The sequence below is a fragment of the Barbus barbus genome (genome assembly GCF_936440315.1).
Source record: "Barbus barbus genome assembly, chromosome: 38".
Classification (NCBI taxonomy): Eukaryota; Metazoa; Chordata; class Actinopteri; order Cypriniformes; family Cyprinidae; genus Barbus; species Barbus barbus.
Genome location: NC_136716.1, coordinates 12,078,590 through 12,103,554, shown reverse-complemented (window position 1 = coordinate 12,103,554; position 24,965 = coordinate 12,078,590). Strand labels below are relative to the sequence as shown.

Here is a 24,965-nt window from a genome sequence, read left to right as displayed (position 1 = left end):
AACAACATAGTCAGTAGTCGTGTCTCAAAACCTACTGTGCTTCCTACATAGACAGCTTTTATGAGCACATTTCCAGCCAGACAGGTTTTTTTTTTCTGCTATATAGCTAGTTCACTAGGCTGGCTCACACAGTGACTGTCAGCAAGAGGGAAAGTTTAGGCCTTATTAATACTCTCATAGAGAAGCTTTTATATACATTTATGAATCTATGTGTAAGTAATCCAATTTTTGTCAAAGCAACTGAAGCAGAAGCTCTTAGGGTCTATTGAACACTATTGTGCAGAGGACGGTGAGAAGGAGTGAAGGACAAAGGTTGAGTCATAAAACGATTGTTCCGTGATAAATGGATACATCATAAAAGCAATCAGAATGAAGCACCTGTAGTGTTTGTTTTCCCAGCTGAGAGCAGGAAAATACATAAATTACTCTCTGATGCATGTTATGATTTGTTGTGCTTAGGTTTATAATTTGCATGTCTACATTTTTATTTGTATTTCATATATTGAGTATATAATATACAATATATTATTTAAATGTAATTTTAAGGTTTAATTTATTCCTGAGATTGTGTATTTGTTGGTGTTTTAGAATATACTAAAATGTGTGTTGCCTTTCTACGTAAGGACAGCTAAAAACGCTGTATAAAAATAAATATATAAAAATAAAAAAGCACACTTCATTATAATCTTTATCTTTTTTCTTGTTAAATGTACTTGAATGTGTCACACTCATTGTTTCGTGCTTATACACATTCCTTTCCAACACGTTTATGTACCTGGCACTTCCACTCAATAATGATTTATCATGTAACCCTGGAGCACAAAACCGGTCTTAAGTCGCCGGGGTATATTTGGAGCAATAGCCAAAAATACATATGGGTCAAAATTATTGATTTTTCTTTTATGCCAAAAATCATTAAGATATTAAGTTAAGATCATGTTTCATGAAGACATTTTGTAAATTTCCTATACTGTAAATGTATCAAAACATAATTTTTGATTAGTAATATTCATTGCTAAGGACTTTATTTGGACAACTTTAAAGATGATTTTCTCAATATTTTCAAATAGTTGTATTCTCGGCCAAATATTATCATATCCTAACAAAGCCATAAGACGTCAGCAGAGTCATAGCCTATCTATCTTTCTTTCTTTCTTTTTTTAACTGGCAGTTCTCTTCTAGCTAACATGCACATAAATAAATGCGTGATTTTATAAGGTGATAAAGAAAAGTAGCTGCCCCATAACTAGTTGCTCGTTTATGAGCTGAGGGTGCAATATCAAATGTATTATAAAAGTGTAAAATGTGTAAATAAAAATGTATTATCCTTTTGCAGTTTTTTGTATTGCTTTCAATCAGTTTTTATGATGTACTGCTCCCACTAATGGTCATTTGTACACATGTGGCTCACTAAACACCCCACCCGTCGCTTCCTTTCCACCAATAGACAGCACTATAGCACATCTTAAGATCTTAACACATTTATGCTTTGACATTGGTGAAAGTTTTAAGTTTTGACAGGATAATACTGTATATAATGTGTATATCTTTTTCCATGTTATGTATATTTAATATATACATATAATAATTAAAATTAATTCAATATATCATACTTTAATATTTATTTTAATTCCTGAATACGCATTTACTTTGGCAGTCTCCATTTTTCCCAGTTGCATTCTTTATAAGCACTTCATTTACATAACCTGTATGGAATTTAGAAATGTAAACATTTAAAAAATCTGAAGGTAGAATAAAGTCATAACTTAAATTTTGTTTTAATGGATAAAATATCAAGAAAAGACACTGCATCATGTTCTTTCAGTTTTATTAGAATTATCATAAGAAGCATTGTTCTTGACAAAATGAACTACTGTGATTTTGGGATTTGTAGCTTTCTTACAGAAAAGTAATATCAGTCCTATCAATCACAATTTAAAAAATGGAAGTTTTCATTGATGTGCATTAATTTATTTTAGGAAATCAGTTTTACATAAATGACTTGGACATACACATCACAATGAACTCAAATGTCTCTGTACATAAAGTGAAAATAAATACATAATTAATTACATATAAAGGACAACATTTCAAACAAGGGAAACACCGCTGCTTTTTGTTTCACAGTTATGTTATGTTCTGCCAATGCTATATTAAAGCTCAGCTGACTTGCATCTCAAAGCATTTTCCAAACAGACTTCTCACCAACTTCCTGTTGCTTATTTGCCAGACTGGAGAAAACAACAGTTGCATAACCCTAATTGCTATTCCATCCCTATCCTACTTACACATAACACCATTTTACGCCAACATGAGCACCTCAAGTTAAACCCTTGCCTTTATCTCCCCCTCTCTGCCTTTATTCTTCTGTTGGGCTCTGAATGTGTGAGCTAGGGGCTGATAACTTGCCCAGACCAGGTCTCATGCTTTCTTCCGGAAGACAGGTTGGTGATGACCACATCAACGGCTTGGAACTTTATGTTCTTGGGAGGAACAGGACACACTTTGTAGGTCACCTCATCCCCCTCCATTGGCACATATTCACCCTCAATACTAAAAAGAATATAATATAACTTAAAATGTAATAAAAAGTCTCTATATAATATTTTTTATAACATTTTAAAAACTATTTTTATATTTTCACACTTACTCTGAGATGTGAACAAATATGTCTTCTCCTCCATGGGAGGGGCGAATGAATCCATGCCCTTGTGATCTTGAGAAGTTCTTGCAAATGCCCTTGAAGACAGGTCCAGATTTGGCTCTTACAGATCTGACAAAATATCAAAAGAGGCTCTAGATCAAGTTATACAGTGGGGGAAAAAAATGTAATCCCCTGCTGATTTTGTACGTTTGCCCACTGACAAAGAAATTATTAGTCAATCATTTTAATGGTAGGTTTATTTGAACAGTGAGAGACAGAATAACAACAAAAAAATCATAGCTGGTCTCGTGCTATCACAAACTTTATAAGACCCACTTGTGATTATGAGCTCAACAAACTCATGCGATCGACTCACATTGCTTTTATATGCAACTTTTAACCACCACGTTCCTATTCACGATCCTTCATGACTCATTTCAAAAAAGTTATAAAATGATTTGCATTTTAATGAGTCAAATAAGTATTTGATCCCCTATCAATCAGCAGGATTTCTGGCTCCCAGGTGTCTTTTATACAGGTAAGGAGCTGAGATTAGGAGCACTCTTTTAAAGGGAGTGCTCCTAATCTCAGTTTGTTACATGTATAAAAGACACCTCTCCACAGAAGCAATCAATCAGATTCCAAACTCTACACCATGGCCAAGACCAAAGAGCTATCCAAGGATGTCAGGGACAAGATTGTAGACCTACACAAGACTGGAATGGGCTACAAGACCATCACCAAGCAGCTTGGTGAGAAGGTGACAACAGTTGGTGCGATTATTCGCAATTGGAAGAAACACAAAATAACTGTCAATCTCCCTCGGTCTGGGGCTCTATGCAAGATCTCACCTCGTGGAGTTTCAATGATCATGAGCACGGTGAGGAATCAGCCCAGAACTACACGGGAGGATCTTGTCAATGATCTCAAGGCAGCTGGGACCATAGTCACCAAGAAAACAATTAACACACTACGCCGTGAAGGACTGAAATCCTGCAGTGCCCGCAAGGTCCCCCTGCTCAAGAAAGCACATGTACAAGGCCCATCTGAAGTTTGCCAATGATTCAGAGGAGAACTGGGTGAAAGTGTTGTGGTCAGATGAGACCAAAATCCAGCTCTTTGGCATCAACTCAACTCGCCGTGTTTGGTGGAGGAGGAATGCTGCCTATGAGCCCAAGAACACCATCTCCACCATCAAACATGGAGGTGGAAACATTATGCTTTGGGGGTGTTTTTCTGCTAAGGGGACAGGACAATTGCACCGCATCAAAGGGGCGATGGACGGGGCCATGTACCTTCAGGGCCAGGGCATTGAAAATGGATCATGGATAGGTATTCCAGCATGACAATGTGTCACGTATTCTGTGGGTGTGCCCTGGTTGGCCACCAGATGTCACTGTCTTGTCTGAGCACATGGGTTTGTGTTGTGATTGTTCCATGTGTTCCCCGGTTGATTGTCTAACTCCGCCCTCTTGTTATCTCGTTATTGGTTTAGTGAATTCACCTGTTCCTGCTCGTTTGTGTCCCTATTTATGTTCCTGGTGTTTGCAGTTCTGTTCGGCCACGTTGTTACATGTTGTGTACGGTCAGTCGTGTGTGTTTCCTGATTCTTGTTTCTGCCATGCTCTGTTTTCCCCCTCGGGGTAGTTTGTTTCTGTTTTGTTTCTTTTATAATTAAACCACCATTTCCCTGCACTTGAGTTCTCGCTTCATTTCTCTGCACGTATCATGACAGAACGTGGCCGACATCAGAGAACTCAGCGGGGAATGGATTCTTCCCATCCTCCAGCCCCTAACGTGAGGAACCCCACTTTTTTACGGATCCTCCAGGTCAGGACGCTGCACTCTCTCCGTCAGAGGGGCACTGACGTCAGGATGTTTGCCTGGATGTTTTGTGAGGCAGCAGAGGGTTTGGGATACAACGAGGTGGCTCTCAAGGACTTCTTCAACCTTGCCCTTGATGAGCCCCTCGATGAGGAGTGGATGAGGGAGTTACACCACTTGACTTTTGGGGAATTGGTGGAGTTTTTGACGCTTCTCCAAGCGGCGGTGCCCGCTCACAGCGCTCCCGAGGCGGCGGGGCCCGCTCACAGCGCTCCCGAGGCGGCCGTGCCCGCTCACAGCGCTCCCGAGGCCGCGGTGCCCGCTCACAGCGCTCCCGAGGCGGCGGTGCCCGCTCACAGCGCTCCCGAGGCGGCGGTGCCCGCTCACAGCGCTCCCGAGGCGGCGGTGCCCGCTCACAGCGCTCCCGAGGCGGCGGTGCCCGCTCACAGCGCTCCCGAGGCGGCGGTGCCCGCTCACAGCGCTCCCGAGGCGGCCGTGCCCGCTCACAGCGCTCCCGAGGCGGCGGTGCACGCTCACAGCGCTCCCGAGGCGGCGGTGCACGCTCACAGCGCTCCCGAGGCGGCGGTGCCCGCTCACAGCGCTCCCGAGGCGGCGGTGCCCGCTCACAGCGCTCCCGAGGCGGCGGTGCCCGCTCTCAATCCCCTAGTGGTGGCCGAGGATGCCGCAGCGGCGCCCCGCTCCCGGAGACGGAGGAAGAGGCGGAGGAAGGCCTTCTCCGTCCCACAAGGCCAGGAGGCTACCCAGGAGCTCACTGCTGGCCAGGAGGTCGTGCCAGAGCCACCAGTGCTCCTCGCCCTGCCGGCGCCACCCGTGCTCCTCGCCCTGCCGGCGCCACCCGTGCTCCTCGCCCTGCCGGCGCCACCCGTGCTCCTCGCCCTGCCGGCGCCACCCGTGCTCCTCGCCCTGCCGGCGCCACCCGTGCTCCTCGCCCTGCCGGCGCCACCCGTGCTCCTCGCCCTGCCGGCGCCACCCGTGCTCCTCGCCCTGCCGGCGCCACCCGTGCTCCTCGCCCTGCCGGCGCCACCCGAGCGCCTCGCCCTGCCGGCGCCACCCAGACTCCTTGCCCTGCCGGCGCCACCCGAGCGCCTTGCCCTGCCGGCGCCACCCGAGCTCCTCGCCTTGCCGGCTCTACCCGAACTTCTCGCCCTGCAGGCTCCACTCGAGCTCCTTACCCTGCCAGAGACCGTCCCTGAGCTCACTGCCTGCCCTGTCACGGCCACAGAGGCCGTTTCTGAACTGACTGTCTGCCCTGTCACGGCCACAGAGGCCGTTCCTGAGTTCACTGCCTGCCCTGTCACGGCCACAGAGGCCGTTTCTGAACTGACTGTCTGCCCTGTCACGGCCACAGAGGCCGTTCCTGAGTTCACTGCCTGCCCTGTCACGGCCACAGAGGCCGTTTCTGAACTGACTGTCTGCCCTGTCACGGCCACAGAGGCCGTTCTTAAAGTCACTGCCTGGCTTGTCCCTCCGGCCCCACCCTGGCCGTGCGCTGGGGTTCCTGTTGGGCCGGAAACCCCCTGGTCCGTCCCTCCGGATCCGTCCTGGTCTCCTGCTCGGCCTTGGTCTGCGGGCCCCCTGCCTCTGCACGGGCCTGGCCCACCATCCCTCCCCCTGATCTGTCTCTTGCCCACCTCCCTTCTTGACATTTTGTATTTTCATTTTTCATGTTTTTGTGTTCTTAGTGTTGCAGGTGGAGCATCTGGGAGCTGCTCCTTTGTTGGGGGGTAGTGTCACGTATTCTGTGGGTGTGCCCTGGTTGGCCACCAGATGTCACTGTCTTGTCTGAGCACATGGGTTTGTGTTGTGATTGTTCCATGTGTTCCCCGGTTGATTGTCTAACTCCGCCCTCTTGTTATCTCGTTATTGGTTTAGTGAATTCACCTGTTCCTGCTCGTTTGTGTCCCTATTTATGTTCCTGGTGTTTGCAGTTCTGTTCGGCCACGTTGTTACATGTTGTGTACGGTCAGTCGTGTGTGTTTCCTGATTCTTGTTTCTGCCATGCTCTGTTTTCCCCCTCGGGGTAGTTTGTTTCTGTTTTGTTTCTTTTATAATTAAACCACCATTTCCCTGCACTTGAGTTCTCGCTTCATTTCTCTGCACGTATCATGACACAATGACCCAAATCAACACGACCAAGGTAACAAAGAAGTGGCTCAAGAAGAAGCACTTTAAGGTCCTGGAATGGCCTAGCCAGTCTCCAGACCTTAATCCCATAGAAAATCTGTGGAGGGAAATGAAGGTTCGAGTTGCCAAACGTCAGCCTCGAAACCTTAATGACTTGGAGAGGATCTGCAAAGAGGAGTGGGACAAAATCCCTCCTAAAATGTGTGCAAACTTGGTGGCCAACTACAAGAAACATCTGATCTCTGTGATTGCCAACAAGGGTTTTGCCACCAAGTACTAAGTCATGTTTTGCGAAGGGGTCAAATACTTATTTGACTCATTAAAATGCAAATCAATTTATAACTTTTTTTTAAATACATTTTTCTGGATTTTTTTTTTGTTGTCATTCTGTCTTTCACTGTTAAAATAAACCTACCATTAAAATTATAGACTGATCATTTCTTTGTCAGTGGACAAACGTACAAAATCATCAGGGGATCAAAAAAAGATTTTACCCACTGTAACACTTCTTTTTGGTAATAAGAAGCGCAAAACGTCTCTTTATGTTTAATTGAAATTAACACAACAATACATGGTTCATCGTTTCTAATTAAGATTAACCAGTATTTTTTCCAATGCATCTATCCTCTAGGCCATTTTACAATACAAGAACAATTATTTTCATTATATTTAATTATATATTTCAACATCCATTTGCTGGTCAATATGCAGAACTCCCTCTAAAATCTAACATTTTTAAATAGTTTTATTTCTGCTTTTGACAATAATCATTACAATAATAAAAATGCTTTATACATTCTCAGTTTATATATATTTATACAGTATCTCACAGAAGTGAATACACCCCTCACATTTTTGTAAATATTTTATTATATCTTTTCATGTGACAACACTGAAGAAATGACACTTTGCTACAATGTAAAGTAGTGAGTGTACAGCTTGTATAACAGTGTAAATTTGCTGTTCCCTCAAAATAACTCAACACACAGCCATTAATGTCTAAACCGCTGGCCACAAAGGTGAGTACACCCCTAAGTGAAAATGTCCAAATTGGGCCCAAAGTGTCAATATTTTGTGTGGCCACCATTATTTTCTGCCTTAACCCTCTTGGGCACGGAGTTCACCAGAGCTTCACAGGTTGCCACTCCTCGTTGATGACATCACGGAGCTGGTGGATGTTAGAGACCTTGCGCTTCTTTAGCAAGGCAGTGGTCATCTTGGAGGTGTGTTTGGGGTCGTTATCATGTTGGAATACTGCCCTGCGGCCCAGTCTCTGCTTCAGCATGTCACAGTACATGTTGGCATTCATGGTTCCCTCATTGAACTGTAGCTCCCCAGTGCCGGCAGCACTCATGCAGCCCCAGACCATGACACTCCCACCACCATGCTTGACTGTAGACAAGACACACTTGTCTTTGTACTCCTCACCTGGTTGCCGCCACACACGCTTGACACCATCTGAACCACATAAGTTTATCTTGGTCTCATCAGACCACAGGACATGGTTCCAGTAATCCATGTCCTTAGTCTGCTTGTCTTCAGCAAACTGTTTGTGGGCTTTCTTGTGCATCATCTTTAGAAGAGGCTTCCTTCTGGGACGACAGCCATGCAGACCAATTTGATGCAGTGTGCGGCATATGGCCTGAGCACTGACAGGCTGACACCCCACTCCTTCAACCTCTGCAGCAATGCTGGCAGCACTCATACGTCTATTTCCCAAACACAACCTCTGGATATGACGCTGAGCATGTGCACTAAACGTCCTTGGTCGACCATGGCGAGGCCTGTTCTGAATGGAATATGGTCTTGGCCACCGTGTTGCAGCTCAGTTTCAGGGTCTTGGCAATCTTCTTATAGCCTACGTCATCTTTATGTAGAGCAACAATTCTTTTTTTCAGATCCTCAGAAAGTTCTTTGCCATGAGGTGTGTCACAGAGCTGCCCTCTGTTCCCTCTGCCTAGGCCCTTTTGGTATTAAGACATGAACACATACTTGGGTTTTAAAAATTCTTTATTTACCTTAATGTGTCAGCGAGGTGGAGAGATGGATTATACACGCACACATATTTACACACCTGCCATAATGTAATAGGAACCCTTGGAGTATTTTGCATTCTGGGATGCTTATTTATGTGCAATTGTTGTCTGATATTAGAAAACTAAAAAATTTTCCTTCGTTCTTCTTGCATGTCTGCAACAACTGTGTACAGTTGTACGGTATATAGGCACTCTATGAATCGCAAGAGGGAGGTCACTGTATTGTGTTTTTGCATGGTTTTGTCTAATGTATTAGAATTTGTACCCCTTTCTGAATCTGTGTTGTCCACTGCTCTTCTACCTGGTCTTGGATATTTGGCTCCCTTTTAGCCACAATAATGGATTTCAAAATCTGAAAATAATGGGTAACTATGTTGTTTGATTAGTACTCAGGGGCGTCATTCACATACACAGAATAAATACAGCAACAGTGTCACTGTACTCATGTTCATTTTCTTACACTTTTATATTTTAAAATTTTCTGCGAGAGGGGAGGGATATTTGGTCTAGATGGTTTTGTGGATCGAGAAGAATTATGACTTTGATTTTGTCTTGTTTTTTTTTTTTATAAAATGTGTCATAAAACAAAAAAAACAAACAAAAAAAATTCCATAAGGGAAAACCCCTAAAGCAGAACAAAAAAACCAACAACTTCAAAGTACAAACGCAAACAACCAACAAAAAATAAAAAGCTACGGCACTCACTGCACACAAGTCCAAAAGACTCCCTCATTGCTTCATTACATGAGAATTTATACTCATGGGTTCAACCATTTCTCAGAAGCTGGACAATAATATGAAGTAATATCAAATAAAAAGGATTAAAAATCGAATAACACCATTTCCTTCAATACACAAATATCAATAGCATAATATACCATAACTTAAATTCAGCAATAATCATAGAAAGTCCAATGCAAGAACTCATAAAATAGTTTCCACCCCTTTCCACTCATACTTGGTATCTCCCACTCCCCATGATGCCACACAGCAAAGGTATAAAGAGGCTGACAAAAGTCCTTTCGGGTCTTTTACTCAGTTTAAGATGGCCGCCACTATAAATGCTGATATAGGTAGTAGCAAACAATTTGTAAGAAAAACTTAAATGTCCAACAGTTTTAGTGTTCAGATGGCCAGTCTGAACACAACAATCTAGTTGCAGGTGTGTAAATATGTGTGCGTGTATAATCCATCTCTCCACCTCGCTAACACATCAAGGTGAATAATGAATTTTTAAAACCCAAGTATGTGTTCATGTCTTAATACCAAAAGGGGCTAGGCAGAGGGAAGCTCTGTGACAAGGTGCCATGTTGAACTTCCAGTGACCAGTATGAGAGAGTGAGAGCGATAACACCAAATTTAACACACCTGCTCCCCATTCACACCCGAGACCTTGTAAAACTAACGAGTCACATGACACCGGGGAGAGAAAATGGCTAATTGGGCCCAATTTGGACATTGTCACTTAGGGGTGTACTCACTTTTGTGGCCAGCAGTTTAGACATTAATGGCTGTGTGTTGAGTTATTTTGAGGGGACAGCAAATTTACACTGTTATACAAGCTGTACACTCATTACTTTACATTGTAGCAAAGTGTCATTTCTTCAGTGTTGTCACATGAAAATATAGAAAGTAATATAATAAAATATTTACAAAAATGAGAGGGATGTACTCACTTCTGTGAGATACTGTATATATGTATATATATATATATATATATATATATATACATACATATATATTTAAAAATCAGTGTAATAATAATCATGTTATAATTTTGTCTGCAACGACTTTCAGTCTTGTACACAAATGAATCTCAGTGACAGTGGTCACAATTTTGTTTTTATGTTTCATTTAGGGCTGTCAAAACGCGTTAAGGCAAATTCATTTTAACAGCACTCATATATTAACGTGCGATTAATGCAGCGCACATTTTCTGTTTGACCTGTGGCCTAGCCTGTAGTTGGAGAAATGGAGATGCACAGTGTTGTCAACTTAGCGACTTTTCAGACCCCTTTAGCGAATCCCCCCCCCCTTCAAAAAAGCGCCTAGCGACAAATCTTTAGGGTTTGCCCAAACCTTATTTAGTTTCTGAGACTCGCTGGTACTGCAGCATGAGCGCGATGTCTTGCTGTCCCAGCGTGCGCACACACCTCTCTCTCTCTCTCTCTCTCTCTCTCTCTCTCTCTATGCGTCTGCTCTGTTCAGGGAGCAGCACTTTCAGTTAAACACAGATATGTGACCCTGGACCACAAAACCAGTCATAAGTGTCAATTTTTTCAAACAGGGCATTGAAAATGGGTTGTGGATAGGTATTCCAGCATGACAATGACCCAAAGCACGCAGCCAAGGCAACAAAGGAGTGGCTCAAGAAGAAGCACATTAAGGTCCTGGCGTGGCCTAGCCAGTCTCCAGACCTTAATCCCATAGAAAATCTGTGGAGGGAGCTGAAGGTTCGAGTTGCTAAATGTCAGCCTCGAAACTTTATTGACTTGGAGAGGATCTGCAAAGAGGAGTGGGACAAAATCCCTCCTAAGATGTGTGCAAACCTGGTGGCCAACTACAAGAAACATCTGATCTCTGTGATTGCCAACAAGGGTTTTGCCACCAAGTACTAAGTCATGTTTTGTGAAGGGGTCAAATAATTATTTGACTCATTAAAATGCAAATCAATTTATAACTTTTTTTAAAATGTGTTTTTCTGGATTTTTTGTTGTTGTCATTCTATCTTTCGCTGTTAAAATAAACAAATAATTTTTTCCCCCTTGATGCACAGTGTTGTCAACTTAGCAACCCCCCCCTTCAAAAAAGCACCTAGCGACATATCTTTAGGATTTGCCCAAAACCTTATTTAGTTTCTGAGACCCGCTGGTACTGCAGCATGAGCGCGATGTCTTGCTGTCCCAGCGTGCGCACACACCTCTCTCTCTCTCTCTGTCTGTGCGTCTGCTCTGTTCAGCGAGCAGCACTTTCAGTTAAACACAGACATGTGACCCTGGACCACAAAACCAGTCATAAGTGTCAATTTTTCGAAATTGATTTATACATCATCTGAAAGTCGAATAAATAATCTTTCCATTGATAAATGTTTTGTTAGGATAGGACAATATTTGGCCGAGATACAACTATTTGAAGATCTGGAATCTGAGGGTGCAAAAAAAAATCTAAATATTGAGAAAATTACCTTTAAAGTTGTCCAAATGAAGTTCTTAACAATGCATATTACTAATCAAAAATTAAGTTAATATATTTATGTAGGAAATTTACAAAATATCTTCTTGGAACATGATCTTTACTTAATATCCTAATGATTTTTGGCATAAAAGAAAAATCGATAATTTTGACCCATACAATGTATTTTTGGCTATTGCTACAAATATACCCCAGCGACTTAAGACTGGTTTTGTGGTCCAGGATCACATATGTTGCTTCTCTAATTTTACATGCAAGTTTAGCCGAAATCACAGCACAGCTATTGTCTTTATCTTATGTGTAATTGATTTCATCAGACGTCGGATCGATTATCAGGATTTTTATGCAGATTAACATGGGAGAGCTGGTAATTTAGTTTTAATGGGTCGCATTTCAGTCACTATTTCATATTCATTCCATTGTCTGACAAAAAGAAAACAGTTTTATTGAGAATTTAGCTACATCAAAATACAGTATGTGGGCACAGAGAGGCAAACAAATCTAATAATAAATAATAAATGTACATTTTGCACGTTCAGAAGAAGAGGCCTGCCCTGTCGTGCAAAAATGTAAACAGGTTAGTGTAAGTAAATTGCTTAGTGCAAAGAAAGAGAAGTAATGGGAACCTGGTATTTCTTTTTTCATGTGTCTAGACATGAACATGTTCTTTGAAAAACATCTATGACCTATGAAACATGTCTAGTCTTCATGCTCTGTTGACTATGGTTTCAATAATAATAAACATACATTTGCATAAAGCATCCATATTTGTCCATGCCCATGTTGATTAGAGTATTAAAAACTTGTTAGTATTAATTTAAGGTACATTTAGAACAAATAAAAATGTGTGATTAAGTTGCGATTAATCACGAGTTAACTCATGACAATCATGTGATTAATCGCGATTAAATATTTTAATCGATTGACAGCCCTAGTGTCATTATTTATTCATTTTATTTTATATATTTGCTCAGAGATGTCTTAAATTGCTATGTCTTTTTCACTCTCTTTGGCAAATATCGGTATCTCCAATACTGAAGAATAAAGCAGAAAAGTGTCAATATTCGTAAAAAAAAAAAAAAAAAAAAAAAAGCATCAGCTACTTTAAAGTCAGACAAAATAAAAAAAAGTCAAAAATCTTGCATCACATTTACCCAAAGTACAAGGAATGGTTTTGGTACTCACGCTGAATAGGTGCGTGTGCGTTTGGTTGGCAGTGGACTAAGAGGTTCCCCTGTTTGGGGCGGTTTCCTCTCCAAGACATTACTGCCCTCTCTCAGGAAAGGCAGTGAAAGTGAGACAGGTGTACGTGGACAGTGCGGCTTTCGATCAGATGTAGACGTGCTGTCTGAGTCAGCCATTGGTGTGAAGTTCACTGGAGATGAGATGAGGACTGTGGTTTGAAAAAATGCTTTTGAAAAACACAAACAAGCAAAAACATTTGAATTATATTTGATATGAGACATTAAACAGTTGCTTTGAAATATCCATCCTGCCTGACTTGATCTGCTTTTACTGAAGAGACGTTTTTATATGTTGTGTTGAGCTCTCTGCACTCAAATCTGGATGCAGCAGCTGCATCAGGACCACATCATCTCTTCTTACTAGGGGCGACTGTTTTCCTCCTTCATATTGTTTCCCTTTCATTGTTTTCCAATGCGCCCAGGGATTCTTCCCTGTAGTCTAAAAGAAATCCTTATCGACGGTGACTGTGATTAAACTGTGAGTACATGTGTTTTATTATCGTATTATCAACCTGCGCTCCACAATGAGGGTTGTTTACAAACGTAGTCCACAGTATGCGACACCATAACAGTAAAGGCGTATTCAATCAACGGTAATATATACGGACAGGAAAATATAATAGGACAACGATGAATTCTTACCGTACTGTACGTTATAGTGGATACCAATCTGTCGGTTGATATCTCTTGCGCTGCGGATACAAATATTTCTACATAGCAACATTAGAATCCAGTATTAAATGCCTGAGTACTAGCATTCGTGGTCCACATATTCAATTCAAGGGACCCCTACGTGGCACACAATAAATGAGGTTACCAGAGAGGAGGGAGGGACACACCATCAAAACTGAACGCGAGAGACGCGACGCGACAAAACAAAATCGCTCTGACACTACACTGCAAGCGACAGAATCCGGACGTCAGTCTTCAGTCGACCAATCAGAGCGCCCTTAATGTAATACAGGCGAGATCAAGGTTTTGACGCGACGCAGTGTAGATGTGGTGCTTGTTATTCATGTTTTAAATACTGTAATAGAGGAATTAAGAATTTTACCCCATACAGGACAATTTAACAGCATATAATAAGTACGTAACTACATATTGTGTGGCTCAGGGGACCACCAGGCGTCCCCAAGGGAGAGTGTGTAAAAATATGCAAAAATAAATAAAACATTTTAATAATTCAAACAGTTCAGTACTATAGGGAGTAGAAAACAGTAATGTAATTCAAGCTAAATATTTTCCAACTAATATTTTACACATTTCTAAAAAAACAAAAACAAATTCACAGTATACATTTAATCTTTACACACAAAAAAAGGACAAAATTATTTAAATGACTTTTATTTTATAATCCACTGTGACTATTCAGCATTCATTTCCTCAAGAACGAAAAAAAAATGAAAATAATGGAGTTATAGTCAAGAGGATGTGTTTGTGGGGTGTTGCAAATTATTCCTTTCACAAAGCTGGAAATACATTAAAGACAGTATTCTTTACATTTAATGCACTGGCTAGAATTCATTTAACAGTAAAAGTTCAACTGAGGAGGATGAATGTGTTGAATCAGACAAAGCTGCTTGGTGTCTTGAAAGCAGTTGCTATAGTCTGCTGATCAGTGATCGACGTCACTGCTTTGTCATGGGTATGGCTCTGTTTGAAAGGGGGGGGGGGGGGGATACAACCCTACAAAAAAGGGCACTCAAATATACAGGAAAAGTGCTCAAGAGATTGCAGGTCTGATTACTGATCCATTACTCAATAACTCATCCAAAACACTTAAGATAATGCACATTGGAGATTCTTCGCACAGGTTTATAAATAAGCATTCAGTTTAAAATGTTTTTAAACTTGACCTGTGGTGCACTCAGTACGAGACACATGTGATAGTGGTGGTGTGATGGCAAGATCTGCCAGGGTTTTGAAGAATAGGCATAGACAAGTCACTGACTCACAGTAAGAACCTGAACAACAACCGGTCAAGTTTCAACCTTGCGTGAATCAGAACAATAATTATGAATGTTTGATCATTTCTGCCAACAGAATCATGTGAAGTAAGAGATCATCCATTAATAAAGCGGATTACAGGACAGAAAATTCACAAGCAGCTCTCATTACAGTTCAGTATAATATTACAAACAGCAGAAATCAATCATCAACAGTTGCCTGAACACAGATATTTGGATGATTTTATAAATTAAACTCTGGTTTCTCCCACTAACAAGCATGCGCCTAGCTTTTTTTTGTAAGCTAACCTTTTTTAAATGAAACATTCTGTAATACACAAAGACATAGCTTGTAATTTATAAGCATTACAGTTGCCAAACGTAATACCTTTTATCTGCTCTGCAATGTATTATATAGCCTTGAACAGTATTGACCTGACTTGTCTATGCAAAACAGTTTTAAAATGTATTTTATGTATTGTGTATAATTCAGATCATAATTACATGAGTATTTAAACCTTTCATACACATACCATATCCTCCTGTTTGAAGCATAACCCAATCCCCTCCTAAATATGTATATTTATAGCCAATCACGCTCATTTCTGCAGCTCCTTCATTTTGTTGAGTGCGGAGCCAGACTTGAACCATTCAATCTGGGTTTCGTTGAATGTGTGGTTCAACTCAATGGTTTCCGAGCTCCCATCACTGTGCTTGATGACGGCCTTTAGGGGCTAACGGAAAAATAAAATAAAATTATAAATGGAAATTACCAGGAATATTAGGAAAGGCAATTAAGCAAGCATATTTTCATCTTTCTTTAAGTAAGTGTCCTTTTATTACTTGAATTTTTAAAGTAATTTAATTTGTTTACTTTATGTCACCATTAACCAACATAAACTCATGACCATGAACATGTGAAAAACAAATTTCTAAGGCCTCTAAAATATCAATATGATCAAAACTTAGAAAAACCTCAAGTACACTGTCAATTAAACAACAGGGGGCATATATATGGTTGATACTTTTTTAGCAAGTAAAAGGCCTATTAGAATAATTTTGAAAAATGTCCACATTTAGATCATAGTACAAGTATTTATTGCTGTGAAATCAGGCTGAGAAACATTTACTTGCACATCTCAATCTTCAATGTATTTCACTGCATTATATGTTTCGCCCCACATAATGAAAAAATAGAGACATAAAACTCACTATTTAATTATCATCTTACTAAGCCATATTATTAAGAAATTCAGAGTGACAACTGATATTTTAAAGCATATTATGCAAATAGTCTGTTATATTGATAACTGATATATACTACAAGCCATCAGAATTTTGTCTTACTTTTTGGTCATATAAATATCACCAACTGCACCAAATTGCATATTTTTGCTCAGGTTGGGCCTCTGAATAACAATCAACCTTTTAAAGATTTTGTATAAAGGTTCAATAAACTATTCCATAGAAGAAAAAAGAAAAGAAAAGAATTTTAATATGTCAGACTTTACAGAGTTTAAGTAAATATTTTAGGTCAAAGGGGTTTAAGCGGATAAATGAAAGTTTGGGAATCCCTGGCTAACACAAACCAGGAAAGAGGTATATCAACTAGAATCATGAATAAACAGAATAATTCTTACCTTTCCAGGGGCAAAGCTCTTAAGCCCTACAATGGAGATTTTATCATCTGGGCAGATTTTGTCGTAATCAGCAGGGTTGGAGAAGGTGAGGGGCAGCAGGCCCTGTTTCTTCAAGTTGGTTTCTGTTGACAGACCAGACAGAAGAATTAAAATAAATTGCTAAATGAAGCTTGGCTTTAAGGGGGAGGAATATTTCACACTCACCATGGATTCTAGCAAAGCTCTTCACAATAATGGCTCTCCCTCCTAAATGTCTGGGCTCCAGAGCAGCGTGCTCTCTGCTGGAACCCTCACCATAGTTCTCATCTCCCACAACTACCCATGAAACATTGTGCTTCTGCAAGTCGGATATTACAGGACATTTAGAAACCGTTAAGAATATAACTGCTTACAGTAGGCAGAACACATCATGATATGGTGCACAAAAACAAAGAATATAAGGAGCGCTAAAACAGCTCTTACTTTGTAATGCCGGGCAACATCAGGAACACCACCAAACTCTCCAGTCAGAAGGTTGCGAATTTTATTGACGGCATCGTTTTCAATATTAACAGCACCGATGAGCAGGTTATTGGAAATGTTATCAAGGTGTCCACGGAACTTCAGCCAAGGTCCGGCAGCGCTGATGTGGTCGGTGGTGCACTTTCCTTTCACCTGACAAATAGAGTTACATTATTCAGAGATATATTGAAATCCCAAATTTCAAACATCTATGACTAAAACCTACTTTGATGAGCACTTGGAGGTCCTCAAGGTCGTTTCCATTCCATTTGTTGAAGGGCTCAAGCAGCTGCAGCCGGTTGCTCTGAGGGTTGACATCTACTTTTAGGCCAGACCCATCAGCTGGTGGGTGCTGGTAGGTGTCCTGACCTGGGTCAAAGTCACGGGCAGGAAGCTCATCTCCTGTGGGTGGCATCAGTTTAAACTTCTCTCCGTTGGAGGCTGTGAGGAAGTCAGTCTCAGGGTTGAACTTCAGTGTGCCTGCAATGGCAAGGGCTGTGACGATCTACAAGGCAAAGAATTATATGAAAAAGGGAGAGAATAAATCAATTTGCAAGACTGCAAAAAGGAAAGGGTTTGGGAAAAACATTCAGAGTGTGGCACATTTAAAAACAGGTCAGAGTACCTCTGGGGAAGTGACAAAAGCATGAGTGGCAGGGTTAGCATCGTTTCTGGCTGTAAAGTTTCTGTTGAATGATGTAACAATGGTGTTCTTTTCTCCCTTCTTAACGTCACGTCTGCAAGAAAGATTATTGGTTTATGACATGGCATTTTTACATAGCTTTAGTACACAGTTCTTTGAATTACTTGATCCTGATTGGTCAATCATGGAATTGAGGTCAAATATTTTTGTATAAGACCGTTGTCACAGGCCTGTGATTTTGCTTGTTTCACATCTCTCGTATGACTCAGCACCCTCTATCTCTTCACACAAATCAATTTCATACCCAATTAACCCTTTATTGACTGGAAAATGTCAGTTGTACATTTCAGTACAGTTCTGACATTTCCTTACACATTACAAAAACTTTGGGGTCAGTAAAGTTTGAAAAATTCATAATTTTGATGAATTCAACATTCTTGATGGATAAAAGAGACAGTACAGACATTAAATTCAATTTTGAATAAATGCTGTTCTTTTGAATTTTCTAGTATTTAAAGAAATTAAAGCATTACAGTTCCCACAGAAATATAAACAACACATTATCTATTATTAATCATAATAAGAAATGTTTTTCAAGCACCATATCAGCACATTAGAATAATTTCTGAAGGATCAGGTGACACTGAAGACAGGAGTAATGATGCTCAAAAATTCAGCTTTGCCACCACATAAAAAAGGGTTATTTTAAATTATAATAATGCTTCACAATTTAACAGTTTTTACTGTATTTTGATCAAATAAATGCAGTCTTGGTAAGCATAAAATATTTTTCAATGAAAATCTGTAATGTTGAAATAAGACCATCTACAATGACAAATACTTTACCTGTCCCACTGACCGATGCAGGGTCCACAGGCATTAGCCAGGACAACCCCACCAACATCCCTCAACAATTTAGCCTGCAGGTAAAGAAACACATTCAATTATTCAATGCATAACAATCCAGTCATTTGGACCTAAACACTGAACACAATCTTGCATAATAAAATTCCAGGGCTCTTCAACTCAGACTCACATAGCCATCTCGCTCGATTGTAGCACGAATCTGCTCGGACCCAGGGGTGACAGTGAACTGGGCTTTGCATTTGAGTCCTTTGTCAAGTGCTTGTTTGGCCAAGGAGGCAGCTCTGCCCATGTCCTCATAACTGGAGTTGGTGCAGCTTCCAATCAGACCTGTAATGTTCAGGTAGAGAGAGTGTGTTTATGAAAGGGAGCCATTTTATTGAATAGTGACCATAAAAAGTCTATATATGACCCTAAATCACTGACCAACTTTAACCTCCAGGGGCCAGCCATTCTTCTCAGCAACAGAGCCGATGTCTGAAACAGGGTGGGCCAGGTCAGGAGTAAATGGGCCATTGATGTGAGGCTTCAGCTGTAAGGGAGTGTATTAATCATAAACAATTTTTTGTAACTTTAAGATACATTCAGCCCACTTACCCTAATTGACCTGCTCTTACCTCACTTAGATTAATCTCAATTATCTGGTCGTAATGACAACCCGAGTCAGGTACCAGCAGATCTTGGTTCTCATTTGTTAAAGCAGCAATTTCTGTGAGGGACAAATTAAATGAGAGGCCAACCTTTTTTAGTACGAGCTAAAAATGATCCAATGATGGGAGTCTATCACTGCCGCTTACCTCCACGACCCGTCTTCTCCAAGTATGTCTTCATACGGTGGTTGTAAGGGAATACAGAAGTGGTAGCTCCAATTTCAGCGCCCATATTACAGATGGTGGCCATTCCTGATTAGAAACCAAACGAATTCAGTTTTTACAATGATTCACATAAGACACCCATGTCTCGACTGCATGAAAAGTGTATCTCCATATGCCACTCACACACACAATTTTAACCTTGATTTTCCACATGCTGACAGTTAATAGAGCCCAAAATGGGAGGCAAACTGGTAAGTTGTTGACTTGAGCGATGATTGCTATGTTGGCGTTATGTAAGACACGTGATCTGAGAGAAGTGGCAATGCCAAGAGACATTAAGCAGATTAAATAACTAAACCGGTCAACTTTTTCCAAGTCCTGTTGGGTGAAATGTGTTTTCACTGAAACTGACATCCCTGACAACAGTGTAGCATTAAAAGAACAGCAATTTGAAAGTTAATTATACACTATATGCAGTCACACTACAACTATAAACAGTCCAACTGGACTTTACACATGTGTTTCACAGATATACAAGTGATTTTAATTCCGTTTGGATTCAACATGGCTGTTTTTTCTCACTAAAACTTATGAAGCAAATTATCATATGTGCTGTCAGCTAACTACCATCCTCTGAGAAATCTAATTCCATCTGGACAATAATGTCTGAAAACTTCTCATTCATTTTGACCTTCTTTGAATACCATAACTACAGCTAAATTTATCAATGCATGCCCTGGTGCACTGTAATTATGTATTTAGACCTTTCATTATGGATGTAGACTTTTAGTCTACAGTTGGTAGTTCAAGTACTGCTAGTCTCACACAGGCAGACCTACAGACTGATGACTGAAGGTCTGGGAACTTTGGCTGCTTTGAATGGCCAAGGCCCACCCAAGAGGCCATATGACTGACAGGTAAAGCAACCAATCACGTTTAGTTTTGTTCAAGTTCAAGTTTATTTGTATAGCGCTTTTTACGATACAAATCGTTGCAAAGCAGCTCTACAGGAAATTAAGTTTCCACAATATATTTATATATTGCAGAACCTTAATATATTTAACTTATGGCAAAATATGGTAATTCTGTATGTTGTCTGAGCGTTGGCATCCTCTGAGCTCCTCTGAGGGGTTGGCATTATCTTTCTCAGGTTTTGTTCCGCGTCCATTTCGGGGCGTGGAAATGTCGCCACAATAACAGACTCTCGAACATATTTTAAAGATTCTATGCCACAAACGTAAAAATTTTCACATACTTTTGAAAATTCAGCGTTTAGTTGGTCCTGACAAGCGCTCGTTATCAGTTGTAAACACGACGGCTTTCTTCTTTCGTCAGGGGGTTTGGCGACACAGCATTTTTGTTTTCAGGCAGAACGTTAAAGAACGCGACACACACGTCTCCCGGAAATCCTGTTTAATTCAACCAATCCGATGCCGACTTCGAAACCCCTGAAGTGTTTCCAGATAAGTGTGCCATATGCATCAGACGTTCAGCCAGCGATCCGTGGACGTGATGTCTGAGGCTGAGACTAAAGTACTGCTAGCATTGACCAAAATAAAGAAGGAAAGTTCAATAAATATTCATTGTAGTAGCAGCTACAGGTGTGATCCTTAACTAAATTATATAATTAATCACAATTTGTTAACATCAATGGGTTTCGTGATGCTGATATGAATGATGATGTATTAAATGATATGATGACATTAGAAAATTAAACCAATCTAAATATTGCTTAAGCAAGTTTTCACCTGTGCAGGAGATAGAGTCCACACCAGGGCCGTGGTACTCCACAATGGCACCAGTGCCACCCTTCACAGTCAAAATACCAGCCACTTTAAGGATGACATCCTTTGGTGAGGTCCAGCCAGATAATGTGCCTGTCAATTTCACACCAATGACCTGGAAAAGAAGATAAAACACTGTAAACCATTTGCCTAACTTTAGATAGGAAGTGTTAGTTGTTCTTTTTAAATATGTGGGTAGATAGTATTTATAGAGTTGTAACTTTTTAGTTTTAGTTACTTTTTCTTATTTGTAAGTCGCTTTGGACAAAAGCGTCTGCTAAATGACAAAAGTAAGTAAAGTAAGTAAATAAATACACAAACATACTCGTAAAAAAGAAAGTGGCTACTCACGTTTGGACACTTCAGCTCCCAGGGGATTCCTGCCATGACATCAACAGCATCAGCTCCACCAACTCCAATGCAGATGGAGCCCAGGCCACCACCATTAGGGGTGTGAGAGTCTGTACCAATCAACATGACTCCAGGGTACGCATAGTTCTCCAAAATAATCTGAAAATATATATATTTTTAAAATCTATATTGTTTGCCTGTAACAAATACAAACTGCATACTGTGATCAGCTAAGAACAAAAAAGGAAAATCTATTTTTCCCCCAATGTAATAATATGACTACCCTTGAGTTTTTAATTATTCAAATTATCTCAAACAATTACATATTACTATTGCTATAATACTACTGTACCATAATATAATATAAAATAATATGCATTACAATAGTCATGGACCAAGCATGCAAAATAAAACCCATACTGGTTGACAAATAGTCAAAAGTTTTATCCCCAGTACCTGATGGATGATCCCAGAGCCAGGTTTCCAAAAGCCAACACCATATTTAGCCCCAGCACTAGCCAGGAAGTTGTAAACCTCATGATTCACTTCCTGGTTCACAGCAGAGGAAATTAATTAAATAATGCATCAGTGAAGAATGAAAGTGACTTTTGTTCATACAGTACAAATGTCATCTTTAAGCTAAATTTGAGCCTAATGATACATATCCAGAACAATCACATGCACATTGTACCATTTCAACATCACTATATAGGATTGTTCACCTTTGCCCTCTGTAGATCCTGGGCTCCTCCGATCTGGGCCTCGATAAGATGGTCACAGTGGATGGTGGACGGCACTGCCACTTTTGGGAGTCCACTGCTGATGAACTGCAGCATGGCCATCTGTGCGGTTGCATCCTGCATAGCAACTCGATCGGGTCGCAGACGCAAGTATGTGCGTCCTCGAACGATTTCCTGTCCAGCCGGGTCATCCAGATGGCCATAGACAATCTTTTCTGACAGAGTGAGTGGCCGGTTGAGTCTGGAGGATGCGATTTCACACGTAAACACTTGGAAAAACTCAAGATTTTTTTTAAAACTAACCAAGCACCAGAAAAAAAAGTTAAGACTATGTTTTGTCTGTAAGAATAAGACAAATAGCAACTGAGTACCCCTACAAAAGATAAGGAGGGCAGAAGCAAATAATATTGAGTGTAATATATCTGACCTTTTGCGCACAATGTCAATATTTGAGCGAAGCTTGTCATAGTTGATGGAAGAGTTTGGCTCAAAGCGGCTCATGGCCACCTTAGCCTTTGCGTTGAGAGCTGCTGCCACATGAAAGCGTCGGGCACCCTGACCCAGAGCGAGCTGAAATAAACAAATAGGGAATCATTACATAAATAACTGGAACACAAACTGAGAAATCAAACAGTAAATAACTATTACAAACAGGGTTCCAATACCTTTGACCCAATTTCCATTTTTTGTCTTTTTTTTTTTTTTTAATAGACATTCCTCTCTCAATGAGAAATTAAATTGGATTAAATACATTTGAGCACAGCATAAATATAGTAATCTATATTTTCTAGAAAGCAGTTTATGACTTCTGAGTTTTTGGGGTTTTTTTTGTTTTTTGTTCCATGTCTTCAGGTCTGAAAATGAGTTGTAAAATTCCCTAATATTCTCAGTTTCCATGAGACAGTGAGAGCACTGTATATTGTCAGAGTTCTTTAAATACATTTGAATTGATATACACAGCAATTAAACATACATGTCGTCAATCCCGACCAAGATTGTCATTCCTGTGATGTCTTATAATAAAACCATGACAGCATCAAGGTTAAGTATTTTTTCTACCTCATTTATTGTGGACAACAAAATGTTCCTGTATTGTTGGTGCTGCCTACATATGTTTTATAAGGTCATACGTGACCCTGGACGTGACCCACAAAACCTGTCATAAGTGTCCATTTTTCGAAATTGAGATTTATGCATAGTCTGAAAGCTGAATAAATAATCTTTCCATTGATGCATTGATGTATGGTTTGTTAGGATCAGACAATATTTAGCCGAGATACAACTATTTGAAAATCTGGAATCTGAGGGTGCAAAAAAATCTAAATATTGAGAAAATTGCCTTTAAAGTTGTCCAAATTAAGTTCTTAGCAATGCATATTACTAATCAAAAATTAAGTTTTGATATATTTACAGTAGGAAATTTACAAAATATATTCATAGAACATGATCTTTACTTAATAACCTAATGATTTTTGGCATAAAACAAAATAGATCATTTTGACCCATACAATGTATTTTTGGCTATTGCTGCAAACATACCCCAGCGACTTAAGACTGGTTTTGTGCTCCAGGGTCACATATTAAAAAAAGACAAGTGTAATTCATAATGTGAAATCACAGCTGCTCATTTTCTTCAATATGATCAAATCTCAAGTGTTAAGATACAATAATTCTGAAATATACATAATAATGCGATATAACTCAAATATTAACATTTGTTTTATAAATCGCGTTGTTAATCTGCATCGCCAGCGCCGTTTTAACCTTGTGTTCACCTTGCGACTAAAACCAAACAGCCAGACAAGAAGAATCCACAATAGGTGAATCTATAAAGCTGCTCTATGTATTTCTGTTCTCGTGCTTCGGCTGTCCTGTATTAAACAGCTGGAAATAAAGATTAAACGCCATCCTTGGCCACAATGACCTGTGAACACTTCATGTGCAGATTCAGCACGAAAACAATCGGTGCACCTCAAACTGTCAAGCACAGCTATGAAAGGCATTAATTAACGATTAAGCAAATGCAAACCATGCATGTTGGCAAATATAAAACGTATGTTTCCATGTACCTGAAGCCGGGCGACAGTTAAGCAGTAGGTTGCCATTTTGTTCACTGACAAAGATGTGACGCTAGAAGCTGACCTGCGGGTATAAGAGCTCATGTCTTGGAAGGATGTTGAAATATTTGGCTAGTTTTGAAATACCAGCAATTTAAGATGTTCATATTTTCCCCCCTCAGAATTTTTTTTACGCAAAATATGTCAACAGACCGGGAGAATAACAGTAGTGGTCAGTTCTAGTAATATATTGTCCAGATGTTCATCTCGTGCTTTTAGGACCTTGTCTAAATGTCTATTTATTTGCCAACTTGTTTGTTTGTTTATTTAACATAATCATAAAAGTAATACAGTAGAAGTCTTTATTCAATATACATTTATTTAAAAATATAACGTTAAACATAAATTCATAATATTTTAAGAAGCCTAACACTTTAAAGAAAGAGTCCATTTGTTCACATTAAATAGCCTAACTACGTTAGCTAACATGAACCAACAATGAAAAAAATAATCTTACTTAACACGTTTGGTCTAATAAA

At 40.1% G+C, this 24,965-nt stretch overlaps 2 protein-coding genes across 3 annotated transcripts; both read right to left on the bottom strand.

Annotated features, from left to right (window-relative positions):
• Positions 1 to 1,812: 1,812 nt before the first annotated feature.
• LOC306857759 (cold shock domain-containing protein C2-like) lies at positions 1,813 to 13,973 on the bottom strand. 2 transcript variants are annotated; one of them, XM_079397890.1, is made up of 5 exons: positions 13,903 to 13,973; positions 13,728 to 13,777; positions 13,027 to 13,252; positions 2,651 to 2,773; positions 1,813 to 2,553 (listed from the first exon to the last, which is right to left on the bottom strand). In XM_079397890.1, the coding sequence occupies exons 3-5, from the start codon at positions 13,200 to 13,202 to the stop codon at positions 2,391 to 2,393; spliced, it is 462 nt and encodes a 153-aa protein (XP_079254016.1). In that variant the 5' UTR covers positions 13,203 to 13,252; positions 13,728 to 13,777; positions 13,903 to 13,973; the 3' UTR covers positions 1,813 to 2,390. The 2 variants fall into 2 exon arrangements, with proteins under 2 accessions (XP_079254016.1, XP_079254017.1); XM_079397891.1 differs by having other exon boundaries at positions 13,027 to 13,216.
• Positions 13,974 to 14,248: 275 nt separating this feature from the next.
• LOC306857694 (aconitate hydratase, mitochondrial-like) lies at positions 14,249 to 24,489 on the bottom strand. Its single transcript, XM_079397753.1, has 17 exons — positions 24,439 to 24,489; positions 22,797 to 22,939; positions 22,352 to 22,610; positions 22,086 to 22,178; positions 21,630 to 21,788; positions 21,243 to 21,393; positions 19,477 to 19,581; positions 19,297 to 19,388; positions 19,106 to 19,211; positions 18,852 to 19,009; positions 18,662 to 18,735; positions 17,798 to 17,909; positions 17,399 to 17,677; positions 17,134 to 17,325; positions 16,876 to 17,008; positions 16,672 to 16,793; positions 14,249 to 15,765 (listed from the first exon to the last, which is right to left on the bottom strand). Exons 1-17 carry the CDS (start codon positions 24,472 to 24,474, stop codon positions 15,631 to 15,633), a joined length of 2,349 nt encoding a protein of 782 aa, XP_079253879.1. The 5' UTR covers positions 24,475 to 24,489; the 3' UTR covers positions 14,249 to 15,630.
• Positions 24,490 to 24,965: the final 476 nt, after the last annotated feature.